General features: G+C 39.3%; 2 protein-coding genes across 3 annotated transcripts in view; one reads left to right on the top strand and one right to left on the bottom strand.

Annotated features, from left to right (window-relative positions):
- sctr (secretin receptor) overlaps positions 1–9,733 on the top strand; it is a 25,593-nt gene extending 15,860 nt beyond the window's left edge. The window contains exons 3-10 of one of the 2 annotated variants that reach the window (XM_073911538.1): positions 305–437; positions 614–767; positions 1,876–1,936; positions 2,314–2,383; positions 2,628–2,719; positions 4,341–4,479; positions 6,583–6,624; positions 6,811–9,733. In XM_073911538.1, coding sequence (XP_073767639.1) covers positions 305–437; positions 614–767; positions 1,876–1,936; positions 2,314–2,383; positions 2,628–2,719; positions 4,341–4,479; positions 6,583–6,624; positions 6,811–6,963 — 844 coding nt within the window. In that variant the 3' untranslated portion in view covers positions 6,964–9,733. 2 annotated transcript variants of the gene reach the window in all.
- tmem37 (transmembrane protein 37) lies at positions 9,658–15,850 on the bottom strand. Its single transcript, NM_213174.2, is given in 2 exon segments — positions 9,658–12,875; positions 15,774–15,850. Coding segments are annotated over 2 exon segments (636 nt in total). The 5' UTR covers positions 15,795–15,850; the 3' UTR covers positions 9,658–12,260.

Raw genomic sequence — 15,850 nt, 5'->3', positions numbered from 1 at the left:
ACTGTGAGAAACTCCTGAATCTGTTCAACATCATCTGGGAGATATATGACAAAGATTCACAAGAGGGCAAATAATTCTGACTTCAACTGTGTGTCTTTAAAGTAACTGGCAAACAAATGAACGAATCTGAATGTTAGTGTGTGTGTGTGTGTGTGTGTGTGTGTGTGTGTGTGTGTGTGTGTGTGTGTGTGTGTGTGTGTGTGTGTGTGTGCAGATCCGCAGCTTGAGTCTCTCAGCGTGTGCTTTAATAATGTTTCTGTGATGCTGAAGTGTGATTTGAGGTATGATTGTGATTTGTGTTCAGGAAGCTGCACTGCACACGTAACTTCATCCACATGCAGCTTTTCCTGTCCTTCATCCTGAGAGCTCTGTTCATCTTCATCAGAGACGCTGCGCTGCATTACTCTCAGGAGTACTACCACTGCAACTCACATCCGGTACACACACACACACACACACACACACACACACACACACAAACACACACACACACACACACACACACACACACACACACACACACACACACACACACACATAACAGCATTATCCAGCACATATAGATGGTAAACGGATGCGCAGATAAGCTGATGTGTTTCCGGGTTTTCCTCAGCCGGGCTGTAAAGTGGCGCTGTTCCTCTCCAATTACTGCATCCTGGCTAATTACAGCTGGCTGCTGGTGGAGGCTCATTACCTGCACAGCCTCATCAACCTCTCACTGCGCTCGCAGAAGAAGCGCCTGCACTGGTACATCCTGCTCGGCTGGGGTGAGCTATCCAAATATACATTCATTCATTTTCCTTCGGCTTAGTCCCTTATCAGGGGTCGCCACAGCGGAATGAACCACCAACTTATTCAGCATATGTTTTACGCAGCAGATGTCCTTCCAGCTGCAACCCAGTACTGGGAAACACCCATACACATTCATTCACACACACTTATACACTACGGCCAACTTAGCTCATCGGTTCCCCTATAGTGCATGTGTGACTGTGGGAGAAACCGGAGCACCCAGAGGAAACACACGCCAACACAGGATGAACATGCAAACTCCACACAGAAATTCCCAGATCTAATTTAATTAATCATTAAAAATTAATTAAAATGAATTATGTAGCCAGAGGTATGTCACGGGTCAATTGGTGCTTTTGAAAACACTATCGGTTGGGTTTAGGGAAGTGGGTGGGAGGGTCAGTCGGTGCTTTTGAAAACACTGTGGGTTGGGTTTAGGGAAGGGGGTGGGCGGGTCAGTCGGTGCTTTTGAAAACACTGTCGGTTGGGTTTAGGAAAGGGGGTGGGTGGGTCAGTCGGTGCTTTTGAAAACACTGTCGGTTGGGTTTAGGGAGGGGGGTGGGCGGGTCAGTCGGTGCTTTTGAAAACACTGTTGGTTGGGTTTAGGGAGGGGGGTGGGCGGGTCAGTCGGTGCTTTTGAAAACACTGTCGGTTGGGTTTAGGGAAGGGGGTGGGCTGGTCAGTCGGTGCTTTTGAAAACACTGTTGGTTGGGTTTAGGGAGGGGGGTGGGCGGGTCAGTCGGTGCTTTTGAAAACCCTGTCAGTTGGATTTAGGGAAGGAGGAGGGTGGGTCAGTCAGTCAGTCGACAGCGGCCTCTGGTGGATTTATGTGAGAAAAGCAGGTGTGAATGGCACTTGTGAGAAGTTTGAGATCTGTAAAAGCGTACACAGCAGCCTCTGGTGGATTCGCAAAAACAAAAACTGCACTAAACGTAGCTCCTGGGATGCATTTGGCGCTCTCCAGAAATGTACTGTATACATGGGGTACGTAATCAGAATGGGCCTGGGTTGCTTTTGATATTTAATCTTTTATTTAATATATACACAACTAGCATACTAATAAAATGAGACTTGTTCCTGCAGGAATCCCGATGCTCATCATTATCAGCTGGAGTTTGGCCAAATATCTGCACCAGAATGAAGGGTACGTTCACACACTTTCTGAAAAAAGTCCTGTTTGGAGTGGGTAAAGCAGTAGTTATATACTGTTTTGGGGTCAGTCTGATCTCTCTGGAGACTTGCTTTGTTTATACCAGCCTCCTCTGGACAATTATTTATTATATCTGTATTATATAAGAGAGGCTATTTTAAACCTGCATGAGAACACAATGTGTGTGCGTGTGTGTGTGTGTGTGTGTGTGTGTGTGTGTGTGTGTGTGTGTGTGTGTGTGTGTGTGTGTGTGTGTGTGTGTGTGTGTGTGTGTGTGTGTGTGTGTGTTTGTGTGTGTGTGTGTGTGTGTGTGTGTGTGTGTGTGTGTGTGTGTGTGTGTGTGTGTGTGTGTGTGTGTGTGTGTGTGACAGATGCTGGGAGACAAGAGATCATGGCTGGATATGGTGGATCCTGCGAGTTCCCGTCATCATTTTTATCACAGTGAGCAAACATTCTCCTCGATTGTCTCAGATTTACACTGCAGAAATGCTTTTCTTGCTAAGAGTTTCTGTCTTGTTTCTAGTCCAAATATCTCCAACTGTCATTTAAAGGTGCTCTTATGAACTATAATGAACATTCACTCAAGTAAAGAGTTACCTTATATTTTTAAATATTCAATAGCTAATGCAACAAACAGTTACACAACAAAAAAAGGCCGTTTTAGTTCCCATAACTGTGTTTTCAGGTGAACATGCTGTTTTTTCTGAGCATTATTCGGACGTTAGTGGGAAAACTGAAAGCAGCTGACATGCACGGAAATGAAATTAACCATCACAGGTGAGAGAAAATAGCACATTTATTACCACTACAGCTACAAAACACTATTGCAAAAGTACAGCAAACAATATGCAAGACATGGAAAGTAATTTGGTTTGGCTCATACACACACTCCTGTTTAATAACACTTCAGACTAACTAAAAATTCACACCATTTACTGGCTTATTACCTGCCTATTATTATGATATTAACTGTTTATTAACACTTACTAACACAGTATGATCTTATTCTGCATTTGTATACCTAAACCAGGGGTGTCCAAACTTGGTCCTGGAGGGCTGGTGTCCTGCAGATTTTAGCTCCAACTTGCCTCAACACACCTGCAAGGATGTTTCTAGAAAGCCTAGTAAGAGCTTAATTAGCTAGCCCAGGTGTGTCTGATTGTGGTTGGAACTAAACTTTGCAGGACACCGGCCCTCCAGGATCGAGCTTGGACATGCCTGAAACCAACCACTATTAATAAGCAGCAAATTATTAGTCTATTGAGTTAAAAGTATAAGTTAATGGTTTGATAATAGTGTGAATTGTTCATTGAAATCAAGTGACCAATATATTTATATGATTGAAATCTTTCTTATAAATTATTTATTTTAAACCTGTTTTTAAACACATAATACACTCGCTGGCCACTTTATTAGGTACACCTTATTGGTACTGGGTTGGACCCCATTTTGCCATCAAAACTGCTTTAATCATCCATGGCGTAGATTCAGCAAGCTACTGGAAATATTCCTCAGAGATTTTGCTCCATATTGACATGATAGCATCACACAGTTGCTGCAGATTTGTCGGCTGCACATCCATGATGCCAATCTCCCGTTGCACCACATGCCAAAGCTGCTCTATTGGATTGAGCTCTGGTGACTGTGGAGGCCATTTGAGCACAGTGAACTCATCGTCATGTTCAAGAAACCAGTCTGAGATGATTGAGCTTTATGACATGCTGCGTTATCCTGCTGGAAGTAGCCATCAGAAGATGCTGTAGCCTGCTGTAGCCCATCCGCCTCAAGGTTGGCCGTGTTGTGTGTTCAGAGATGCTCTTCTGCAGAGCTCGGTTGTAACGAGTGCTTATTTGAGTTACTGTTGCGTTTCTATCAGCTGGAGCCAGTCTGGCCATTCTCCTCTGACATCTGGCCTCATCAAAAAGGCATTCGTGCCCACAGAACTGCCGCTCACTGGATATTTCCTCTTTGTCGGAGCATTCTCTGTAAACCCTAGAGATGGTTGTGCGTGAAAATCCCAGTAGATCAGCAGTTTCTGAAATACTCAGAGCAGCCCGTCTGGCAGCAACAACCATGCCACGTTGAAAGTCCCTTAAATCCCCTTTCTGATGCTCGCTTTGATCACCTGGACCATGTCTACATGCCTAAATGTATTGAGTTGCTGCCATGTGATTGGCTGATTAGAAATTTGCATTAACGAGCAGTTGGACAGGTGTACCTAATAAAGTGTCATTTTAATAACATTTTAACTCTTCGCTTTGTTTTATGTCTCATACTTGTTGTATTTTACATTTCTTTTATATCTTGTTTATGTAAAGCCTTTTGAATTATCATTGTGTATGAATATAAATACTGGATCAATGATTTTATAAAGCCAAAACTCTCTTTCATGGCGTAGGAAGCTGGCGAAATCCACATTTCTCTTAGTGTCGCTGTTTGGTCTGCAGTATGTGCTCTTCGCCTTTTTCCCTGACCGGGTTAGCGTGCTAACCTTCAAAATCTGGAACGTCATTGAGCTAGCATTAGCATCCACACAGGTAACTTCTAGCTTCTTTTCTCAAACACATTTACACTAGGACAGTCCAGTCAAAGTTATTTGCATTTATGTACATTTATAGTCAGATTTAGGATATTAGAGCTCAGCTGAATGATAGTATGGTTTAATCTCACAACGTCCGACACATTCACATAGGAACAGTCCAGTCAAATGTATTTACATATAGAGAATTGTTCATAATACACATGATTTCAAAGCAGCTTTGTTAATGTTATATACTATAATCCTAATTTATTTATAGTTGCATTTAGCATAACAGAGCTGCATGATAATATAGTTTAATTTAATAATGATAAAGAAATCGGGTAACTGAGATTTGTGGATCCTTCGGGTATGTTTCATTGTACCTTTCAGATGACAATCCACTAGAGGGCGCTGTGTAATTTAGGAAGTATTGGTCCTATATGTTAAATGTTCTTATATATTATGGACCATTTTACATATGTCCTATATTTTATCTGTAGGTCCTATATATTAAATTTTCTTATATATTATAACTCACTTTACATATGTCCTATATATTAAATGTTTTATATATTATAAATCACTTTGCATATGCCATATATTTTATCTCTAGGTCTTATATATTAAATGTTCTTATATATTATATATCACTTTACATATGTCCTGATTTATATCTGTTTGTCCTATATATTATAACTCACTTTACATATGTCCAATATATTATCTGTAGGTCCTATATAATAAATGTTTTATATATTAAGTATCACTTTACATATGTCCTATATATTATATGTTGGCCTCTATATATTAAATGTCCTATATATTATATATAACTTTGCATGTGTCCTATATTTTATCTGTAGGTCCTACATATTAAATGTCCTATATATTATATATCACTTTACATATGTCATATATATTATATGTAGGTCCTATATATTAAATATCCTATATATTCTATATCACTTTACATATGTCATATATATTATATGTAGGTCCTATATATTAAATATCCTATATATTATATATCACTTTACATATGTTCTATATATTATCTATGTGTCCTTTATATTAAATGTTCTTATATATTATATATCACTTTACATATGTCCTATATATTATATGTTGGTCTCTATTAAATGTTCTTAAATATTATATATCACTTTGCATATGCCATATATGTTATCTGTAGGTCATATACATCAAATGCCCTATATATGACATATCACTTTGCAAAAGCCACATATATTATCTTTATGTCCTATAAAATGTCCTATATATTATATATAACTTTGCATGTGTAGGTCCTATATGTTAAATGTCCTATATTTTATATATCACTTTACATGTCATATATATTATATGTTGGTCCTATATATTAAATGTTCTTATATATTATATATCACTTTACTTATTTACTTTACTTTACTTATTACTTACTTTACTTATTATCTATATGTCCTTACATATTAAATGTTCTTTTATATATATATTTCTATATATATATATAATATATAAATATATATATAAACATATCACTTTACATTTGTCCTATATTTTATCTGTAGGTCCTATATATTAAATGTCCTTTATATTTTATAACACTTTACATATGTCATATATATTATATGTTGGTCCTATAAATTAAATGTTCTTATATATTATATATCACTTTACTTATGTTCTATATATTATTTATATGTCCTTACATATTAAATGTTCTTATATATTATATATCACTTTACATTTGTCCTGTATTTTATCTGTAGGTGCTATATATTAAATGTTCTTATATATAATTTTCAATTTACATACTTTACACTTTTTGCATATGTTTATTGTATGTTAGCAAATACATTTGAATTTATATATAGTATTTCACAATATTGTTGATATTTTGCAACCGTATAAACAATAACACATCTGTAATGCGCTATATATTATGCATTGCTGTATGTGGATGTTCTCATGTTTACACAGGTACTATTGTAGGCTAGGTTTTTGAAATGGAGTAAATTGAATCTCAGCTCCGTGTAGCACATACATTTGACACTGTTGTGATGATGAAATTATCCACCATGTCTTTTGGTTCTGCTTCATGTTGTTTTTACCGTTCCAGGGCTTTATTGTGGCACTGCTGTACTGTTTTTTAAACGGAGAGGTGAGTGAATCAAAAGAAATTGACATGTGAATCAAATTACCTCAGGTTATGTTTTCCAGGTTTAATGCATCACAGGTTTCCTGCACATTTTAGCCACACGCGTCAATATTGAGGCCACGTATAGCAGCACAGTTCTGTTTTATGTTTCGCTGGTAAATCTTAACATTTATTGACCTTTTTTGACAGGTACAGTATGAAGTCCAGCGGCGGTGGAGACGGTGGCGTCTGAAGCAGCATTTTCACGGAGAGCCCAGAGTTCATCACAGCTCTCTGAGCAACAGTGGACTCCCGCTGACCCAGGTCTCTCTGCTGACTCGACCCAACACACAGATCACCTGAACAACACTGGTATCTTCAAAAAACAACCCAGGCTCATTGAAAATATGCGAATCAGCCTACAGTTTTTGCTTAATGTAAAATAGATTGCTCCGGATAGGTTTCATTGCACATTTCAGATGACAAATCCACCAGAGGGCGCTGGCAACATTAACCCCAACCCTAACTCTATCCAGCTTAAAGTGACATTTAAATGTTTAACTAGGGTAATTAGGGTAAAGTTAGGGTAATTAGGCAAGTCATTGTATAACAGTGGTTTGTTCTGGAGACTAATATTGCTGAAGGGGGCTAATAATATTGACCTTAACATGGGTTTAAAAACTGCTTTTATTCTAGCAGAAATAAAATTAATAAGACTTTCTCCAGAAGAACAAATATTAGAGGAAACTCCTGAATCTGTTCGACATCATTTGAAAAATATCAGAAAAGGAAATTCACAGCAAGGCGAATCATTTTGACTTCAACCCTATATTATATACTGAGCATTGAATATTGAATCACTCTTCTGGTGCCTGACATCACTCAAATGTCCTCATTCTTAGTTATTATAAAACATATGCCAGCATGCAAATCAAGTAACTTATTACAAGGGAAAAAGCAACAAGTGATGGCAGCGCAATAGGTGATATTAGTAGAAGAGGTCAAGGCATGAAGAATGAAATGTTCTTTGATTTCTTTAGATATTTGAGCTGTATAAGTCTAAATTAAATTATGCAATGTAATATAATGCGTATTCATATACAGTGCTCAGCATAATTGAGTACAGCCCACTTTGAAAATGATTATTTTTATCCATTTCTCAGTAACTATAGGTCATACATTGGTGCATTTGAACAAAACAGATTATTAAGCAGATATACTTATTAAAATAATATTTTAGTCACCGAACATCTTTAGGAATTGAATGATAATATATATAAATTCAAGCAAAATATTGCAAAAATAAAAAACACCCTACAAAATTTCAACTCATTTTTCTATTTTTTTTGCTTTTCTTGAATTAAATTTGTGTTTAAAGGGCACATAGGTTACCCCTTTTTCATATTTATTTTAAGTCTTTTGTGTCCCCAGAATGTGTCTGTAAAGTATCAGCTCAAAACACCCATCAGAGTATTTATTAGAGCTGTCTGAAGTGTCTGTATTACAGCTGGGAAAAGGTTGTTGCTGTTTTTTTGCACTGGGCCTTTAAGGCGAGTCACCGTTCCCACGTGCCTGTCAGCAGCATGCCTCAACACGCCCTCGGCTGCCTCAGGAAGCATATCTCACGCAAAGTTTGTGAGAAATACAACAGTAAGAACTTTACCAAGCAGTATTTGATGCATTTTTTGTGGAGTTGCAACAATGAGTTCACACACACACAGCGCAGACACACACACACACACACACAGCACAGATACGTTGCAAGACACACACGCACATACATAGTGTAGACACGCAGGCAGACACACACACACACATAGCACAGACAAGTAGCGCGGACACACACGCACATACATAGCGTAGACACGCAGGCAGACACACATACATAGCGCAAACACACACACACACAGAGACAGAGAGAGAGACACGAGGCTGTGGTGATGAAGTGAATCTGAAGTGAATGGCTGTACTTCATTACACTCGTGCACACGTTTTAAAACATGTTAAACATGTGAAACTCACTCTTGATCACGTCTGATGATGATTGATGATCCTAGTAAACTGAACAGACCTTTCATTCCCGGTTGCTTTGCGCTCGTCCTGTCTTGTTGATATGATTATATGCATTACTATAGAGACATGTTAATGCACGCAGCTGTCATTCAATATTGGTGGGCGGGGAGATCGCACACCTACAACAAGTTGCGGTCGATCTGTAAACCGCTCCAATTGGTCCACCGTTTATTTGTTGTTAAATTTGAAAAAAAAGGACTGTGTGTGTTTATATCAGCCCAATATGACAGTATATACACTATATACACACAAGTCTGTCCAAACAGCTTGAAAAGAAGATTTTTCACCTTAAGTGCCCTTCAATGTTTTTCTATAACATATAAATTTGGCTGTACTAGTTTTTGGACCGTTATCATAAGTTATTTTCTTAGATAAGCTCCAGATTTGGCTTCAGTACTGACTAATCTAATGTATATGCACCAATATAATATTGTAGAGCTTCCTATTAAACATGAATTTAAAAGAGAGATTTGTGAGGGGTGAACATATATATGCTGAGCACTGTTACACATTTATTGTGTATAGCCATACACCCAATGTGCTTTGCATTGCATTATATTAAATTACGTTCATTTTAGATCTCAGAAATTGAGAAATGTTGAGTAGCGATGAATTATTTTCTATTTTGCCCATGCTAGTTTCCAAACAAATGACTTAATACTGAGTTCTCTTGTTATAAAAGGGGATATCTACTGAAATGAGCACCATTTCGGACTGAATGTTTTGCAGATAAAGTGTGTATTTTATGTGCGAAAAACTTTTATAAGTATAAATATTAAAAAGTAATGAACAGTAGTGTCATGACCCTTTTAATGTGTTTTTTTAAATAGTGTAAATATTTAGAGATGATAATGAAGTATTTAACACCTCACATTAATGTATTCTGAAGTATTGTATGTTGTGAAATACATGCAAATGTAAAGAAACAAATTAAATTAACTGAAGTTTGTGAAATGGCATGTATAGATAGGAGAATATTTTAAATGCTGTATTAAAAATATGTTTAATAAAGTCAGTTAGAAATCACTTATTGTTAAATAAACTATATGACTACCTGTTAGTAGTTATTGCTTATTTACAATTAAAAACTTTACTCTGACCAACATTATGTACATTTATAAAATGAGAACAAAAATAAATGGAAAAACAATTACAGAATGAAACGGGCAGTTAAAGAATTATTTATGATTCAAATAAATCAAACGCAAAATGCAAGTCACACTTATAACATGCATTATCAGAACACAATCTGTAGAAAATGGGAAAGAGAAAGTCTAGCTTTCTAGATTAGCATTCAACCCTAAAACAAAATGCAATGCATCCTTTAAAATATGGGTAAAATTCCTGGAAAAAAACACAGTATATTTTATTCTTAACAAGCCTTCAAAATAGTGCAGATTTAAGGGTTAGTTCACGCAAAAAATCAAGTGGAAATGTACCAAAAAAGGAGCACAAAAGTGTTTGTGGAGCTTCCGGCGATCACATAGACATATCATCTGTTTTGAAGATGTTTTGGTCCTTTCTGGACTTTGAACATCTCTGGACACTTGCCTATGGAGGATGAGAGAGCTCCAGGAATTTATCTAAAATGTCCTCATTTGTGTTCAGAAGTCTCAGAGGATTGGAATGACACGAGGGTGAGTAATTAATAACAGAACTTAAATATTTGGATGAACTAAGCCTTTAAGAGCAGACCTGCTCAAGATGAACTAACTCCATCTAATGCAGCGTCTTTAGGTAGTAAAGCTCATAGTAAAGCAGGTGTAACCCCTTCGGTCCTACTCCACCTAACCCGCTCCGAGCTGGGATCGAACCGGTGACCTTCCGCATGGGAGCCGGTTGCTCTAACAAGGAGGCTAAAGACCATGGCCTCTAGTGTCTGTCACTAGAACACCTTTAGAGGTCAGAGGAGTGAGGTTTACCTGCACAGCACACACTGGCTGGCCTCCGTTACACTCACCCCCCTAAACCTCACTCCCATCCGGGTCACGGCACCAATATAACCCCACCGGCCCTACACCACCCAACCTGCCCCGCCCCAGGATCGAACTGGCGAACTTCCGCATGGGAGTCGGTTGCTCTAACAAGGAGGCTAAAGACCATGGTCTCTAGCGTTTGTCGCTAGAACACCTTTAGAGGTCAGTGGAGTGAGGTTTACCTGCACAGCACACACTAGCTGGCCTCCATTACACAGGCTTCACAAAATACCCCAAAAATAAATCGTTTTTTGACAAACTTTTAAAATCACTTCTCAATGATGCCAAAAACGGAGATTAAAGGTACAGTTCACCCAAAAATGAAGTGGAAATGTTGTTTATAATGTATTTTGGTGCACAAAAGTGTTCATGGAGCTTCGAACGATTACAGTTGATATAAGACATCTGTAATGGATAACAGAATTCACATTTTTGGATGAACTAACGCTTTAAAAGCAGAGCTGCACAAGAGGAACCAACATCATCTATTACATGCATTTAATGCAGCATCTTCAAGTAGTAAAGCTCATAGTAAAGCAGGCTTCACAAAATACCCAAATAAAGGGGAGTGCCATCTATGGAGGATGAGGGAGCTCTCAGATTTCATCTAAAATTGGAAAGGGGATTGGAACGACGTGAGGGTGAGTAATTAATAATTGAATTTACATTTTGGTGGGGAACTAGTCCTTTAAGAGCAGAGCTGCTCAAGAGGAACTAACACCATCTAATGGAGCACCCTCAAGTAGGAAAGCTCGTGGTTAAGCAGGCTTCACAAACTACCCCCCAAAAAAAGGGTATCAATTTGGACAAATCGTGTCTCATTGATGACAAAAACGGAAATTAAAGGTACAGTTCACCCAAAAATGGAAAGTGGAAAAGTTGTTTTTAAAGTATTTTGGTGCACAAAATACTCTGTGGACACATGGGCTGCGTCCGAAACCGCCTACTACTCAGTAGGTACTGCTTTTGAATTTAAACGTACTACTCGGCCGCACGTTCTATACAGTATGAATGTGAAAAGTATGAATGGAATTCGGACGTACTACATCCGCCATTTTGTCATGGTCACGTGACCTACCTGCGTCAGTTGCGTCGCCTCTCTTCCATTCATGAATTATCTCACGGGGCTTTATGGGATAACGCAGCGTGCATGGTATGTGCACTTCAGAATCTCGCCGGAAGTAGTAAGTCATCCGGGTACTTCTCGCCTACTGATTTTCAAATTCTATGAATTCGGACATACTACTCGACTCGCATACTGATTTTAGCGTACTATATAGTATGAAAGTATGCGGTTTCGAACGCAGCCATGGTCTGTTTTCACAATAGTTTTTGGCAATGGCTTCACAAAATATCCCCCAATAAGGGGTAGTTTTTAAAAAAAAACTTTCATAATCACTTCTGCCCAATCCAGTTCCTGGAGATCTACCATCCTGCAGAGTTCAGCTGTAGCCTTGATCAAACACACCTGTCTTCAATCACCGAGTCCTCCTTCAGATCCTACTTAGTTCGTTGTTCTTGATCAGGGTTGGAGCTGAACTCTGCAGGAAGGTAGATCTCCGTGATCTAAAGCGTCTAATTCAGTGTCTTCAAGTTTTAAAGTTTAGTTGTTTACAGTTTGTCAGGATGTCCACCAGAGGGCAACAGCGGTGGCTTAATATTCTGGATGTGCCGTGCTGCCATGCCATTGAGGAAAAACAAGAAGGTTGCAGTAAACTGGCACCAGAAGGTCAGCGTAAACCCGAGGAGGGATGCAAAAGCCCCTAATATGAGCACAAAAGTCGCGACACCTCCGGCAGCCATTACTCCCGCCAGCAGCACCAGCCGAGCCCCGAGCGTCCATCGCCGACTAGAGTCCCTGCCTTCGCTTGCCTGCGACATCACTAGCAGCTCCAGCCCAAATATAGCACTGACCACAGCTAGCGTGATAACAGAGCGACACGCCGCCAAGCCCATGTCCAGACCTTCCACCCCGGCCTCCTCCAGACGCCGGGTGCAGTTTGCGGACGCTGTGAAACTCTGGGGGCCCAACACCGAGCCCTGAGGCACCTCCACAGAGCAGAAATACCACAGGCCGAACATGTGTTGGCCGGAGAGCAGCCAGTGACCGTCACACACCGCCACCGATGACAGGACCACAGATACAGACGTGCACAGGATAATCAGACCACGGCAGAACAAGTCTAAGAACAGAGGAGAGGACTTCACACGCGGAACGGGTCCGACCTATGAAGAAACACAGCGAGAAAACACACATCCATATCAATGATTCACACTAAAAGCTACCAGTGTTTTAAATCTGACTCTTAGGGTGCTTTCACACTTGGTTCATTTGCCAATAGGCCGAACCCAAGTTTGATTGTCCCCCCTTGCCACCTTCTCGCTAGTGTGTGTTCACACTGGCTGCGTCTGAAACCGCCTACTACTCAGTAGGTACTGCATTTGAATTTAAACGTACTACTCAGCCGTTAGAAAAGTACGTTCTATACCAACCCAGGCTCATTCTGAATACGTAGTCCAGCGGACGTTTCTGGAGACCGCGAAATACGTCCCGGGAGGTACATATGGCTGCATTTCATTTTTTTAAGTGAACGATATGGGGCGGTGTGACGCCGTTCCCTTTCGCGCTTGCCGGCTGACCGCTTACCTCCGTGTGGAGGGCTTTCCCGCTGCAGTCAGTTTGTCCGGTCAGCTCATCCTGTGCGTCGGCCGACTTCAGATGCAGAGAGGAGGAGTTGACAAAGGCGTCCAGGTTCGAGTCTGGGGAAGAGCGGTTCCAGAAACCAGGTAAGACAAAAACAGAATCCAAAAAATAAAGCAAACGAGTTCATAACAGGGTAAGCACGTGGTGAAATCCGAAAACGAAAATCTGAAAAAAAAAAAACAGACGAGGGTTTTTCTGTTTCTAGACGGCTTTTCTAAATTGTTGCTCGGGTTTAGGGAAGTGAGCGAGCGGGCGGGAGGGTCAATCGGTAAAACTGGTTGGGTTCACGGAAGGAGGAGAGTGGGTCAGCCGATTGGCCAGTCAATCAGACAGCGTCCTCTGGTGGGTTGACGCAAGAACAGCACAGGCACAAACGGCACTCGCGAGAGAAGTTCGAGATATGAAAAAGCGCACACAGCGGCCTCTCGCGGATTCGCGAAAAAAAACTGCACAAATACGTACCTGCCGGGACGTATTTCACGGTCTCCAGAAACGTCGGCTGGACTACGTTTTCAGAATGAGCCTGGGTTGTTCTAAACAGTATGAATGTGAAAAGTATGAATTGAATTCAGACGTACTACATCCGCCATTTTGTCATGGTCACGTGACCTACCTGTGTCAATTGTGTCGCTTTACTCCCATTCATGAATTCGCTCGCTGGCATCATGGGATAGCGCAGTAACATGGGATGCGCACTCCAGAATCTCGTCGGAAGTAGTAAGTCATCCGGGTACTTCTCGCATACTGATTTTCGAATTCTACGAATTCTGACATACTACTCGGCTCGCATACTGATTTTAGCGTACTATATAGTATGGAAGTATGCGGTTTCGAACGCAGCCACTGTCTTTTTCCTTCTGATCCCCGATTCGCCTGCCTCATCGAGCTGCTGTTTTGTGTACAGCTGTTTCAAATTACAAAAAACGAATTACCGCTGGTGCGAAGGGTTTCTAACGCAGCGTCTAAGGGACAGGACAGCAAATAAGAAGGCTGTGATTAAATATATTAAATATAGAGAACATGGAAACAAATGATCAGACTTTGATTAAAGATTACCAAAATTCATTCATTCATTTTCCTTCGGCTCTGTTCGTTATTTATCAGGGGTCGCCACAGCAGATTGAACCACCAACTTATCCAGGAAATGTTTTACGCAGACATGAGGATGCCCTTCCAGCTGCAGCCCATCACAGGGAAACACCCATACACTCTTACATTCACAATTTCGCTTACCCAATTCCCCTATAGCGCATGTGTTTGGACTTTGGGGGAAACTAAAGCACTCCATACTGAAATGACAACAGACCCAGCCCAAGCTCGAACCAGCGACCTTCATGCTGTGAGGCGACTGCGCTACCCACAACCACCGCGCTGCCCAAAATTACCAAGACACAATAAAAAATCTGTGGATTAACTTGCACTGATTAAGTATTCACCTTGAGAATAACAATGTGAGCTAGCAAAATAAACTATGATTTCATGCAAACTTTAAGAATGTACAATATATGAATAATAAATATTATATTTTTTACGGCCAGTGCTTGTGGTAACGAATTACAATTATATGTGTTATGGTTATGTAATCAGATTACTTTTTTCAGTTGAAAATTAGAAAGTTTGTTTTGCCTGAAAAACATAACAAAAAAAAGGACTAAGCTGAAAAAAAATGAATGAACATAACAATAGTACAGTGTAAATGTGATTTCTTTAAACAAGTGAGTGAGTAAACCCATTGCCTTAAAATTATAAAGCAAGTGAACTTTGTGCAGAGGTTAATTTTTTAAGTAGGCCTAATGTACAGCATTTATTTTCATTTTCAGGAAAATAATCAAAGATACTATTGGTTTTTCCATTTGTTCATTGACAGCTTCCCTGTCTCCCAGCACAAAAACAGATTCACTAGCTCTTAAAATACTTAAAAACTAAAATGCAGACTCAAGATACTAATGAATTGATAGTTATTTTTATTCGTCCTATTTTTCATGCAAGGTTTGTTTGAGCTCAACTGTTTTTATTCACTTCACATTTTACTTTTAGTTTTAAAGGGCTTTACAGTTTATATATATATATATATATATATATATATATATATATATATATATATATATATATATATATATATATATATATATTAGAATAAATAAATATAAACAAGCATTATTAAGAACCAAGCTCAAGCCAGATGAACAAAAGTAACCATAAAATAACATAACACATTAAAAAAGTTTATAAATTTGGTATATCTTTTAAAAGTAAGGTAATATTATAATATATTGCACTTAAAGGTAACTTTAACACTGTTTACTACCATCCTGACAACTATCGCTAACTGTAGTAGGCTAAATATTAAAATACACTGCCCTTCATATCAAGGAATTTAATGATTTCATTCAATAAAAATACATTATTAAAAGCATTACCCTGATTTTTATCGCCGTCATACTGATTTCGACGTGCGTTACAGTCAAACAAACCAAGGAGAAGCGAGGAGAAGCCA

This window comes from Danio rerio, chromosome 9 (assembly GCF_049306965.1).
Source record: "Danio rerio strain Tuebingen ecotype United States chromosome 9, GRCz12tu, whole genome shotgun sequence".
In the NCBI taxonomy this organism is placed as follows: domain Eukaryota; kingdom Metazoa; phylum Chordata; class Actinopteri; order Cypriniformes; family Danionidae; genus Danio; species Danio rerio.
This window is presented reverse-complemented; position numbering and strand designations above follow the sequence as displayed.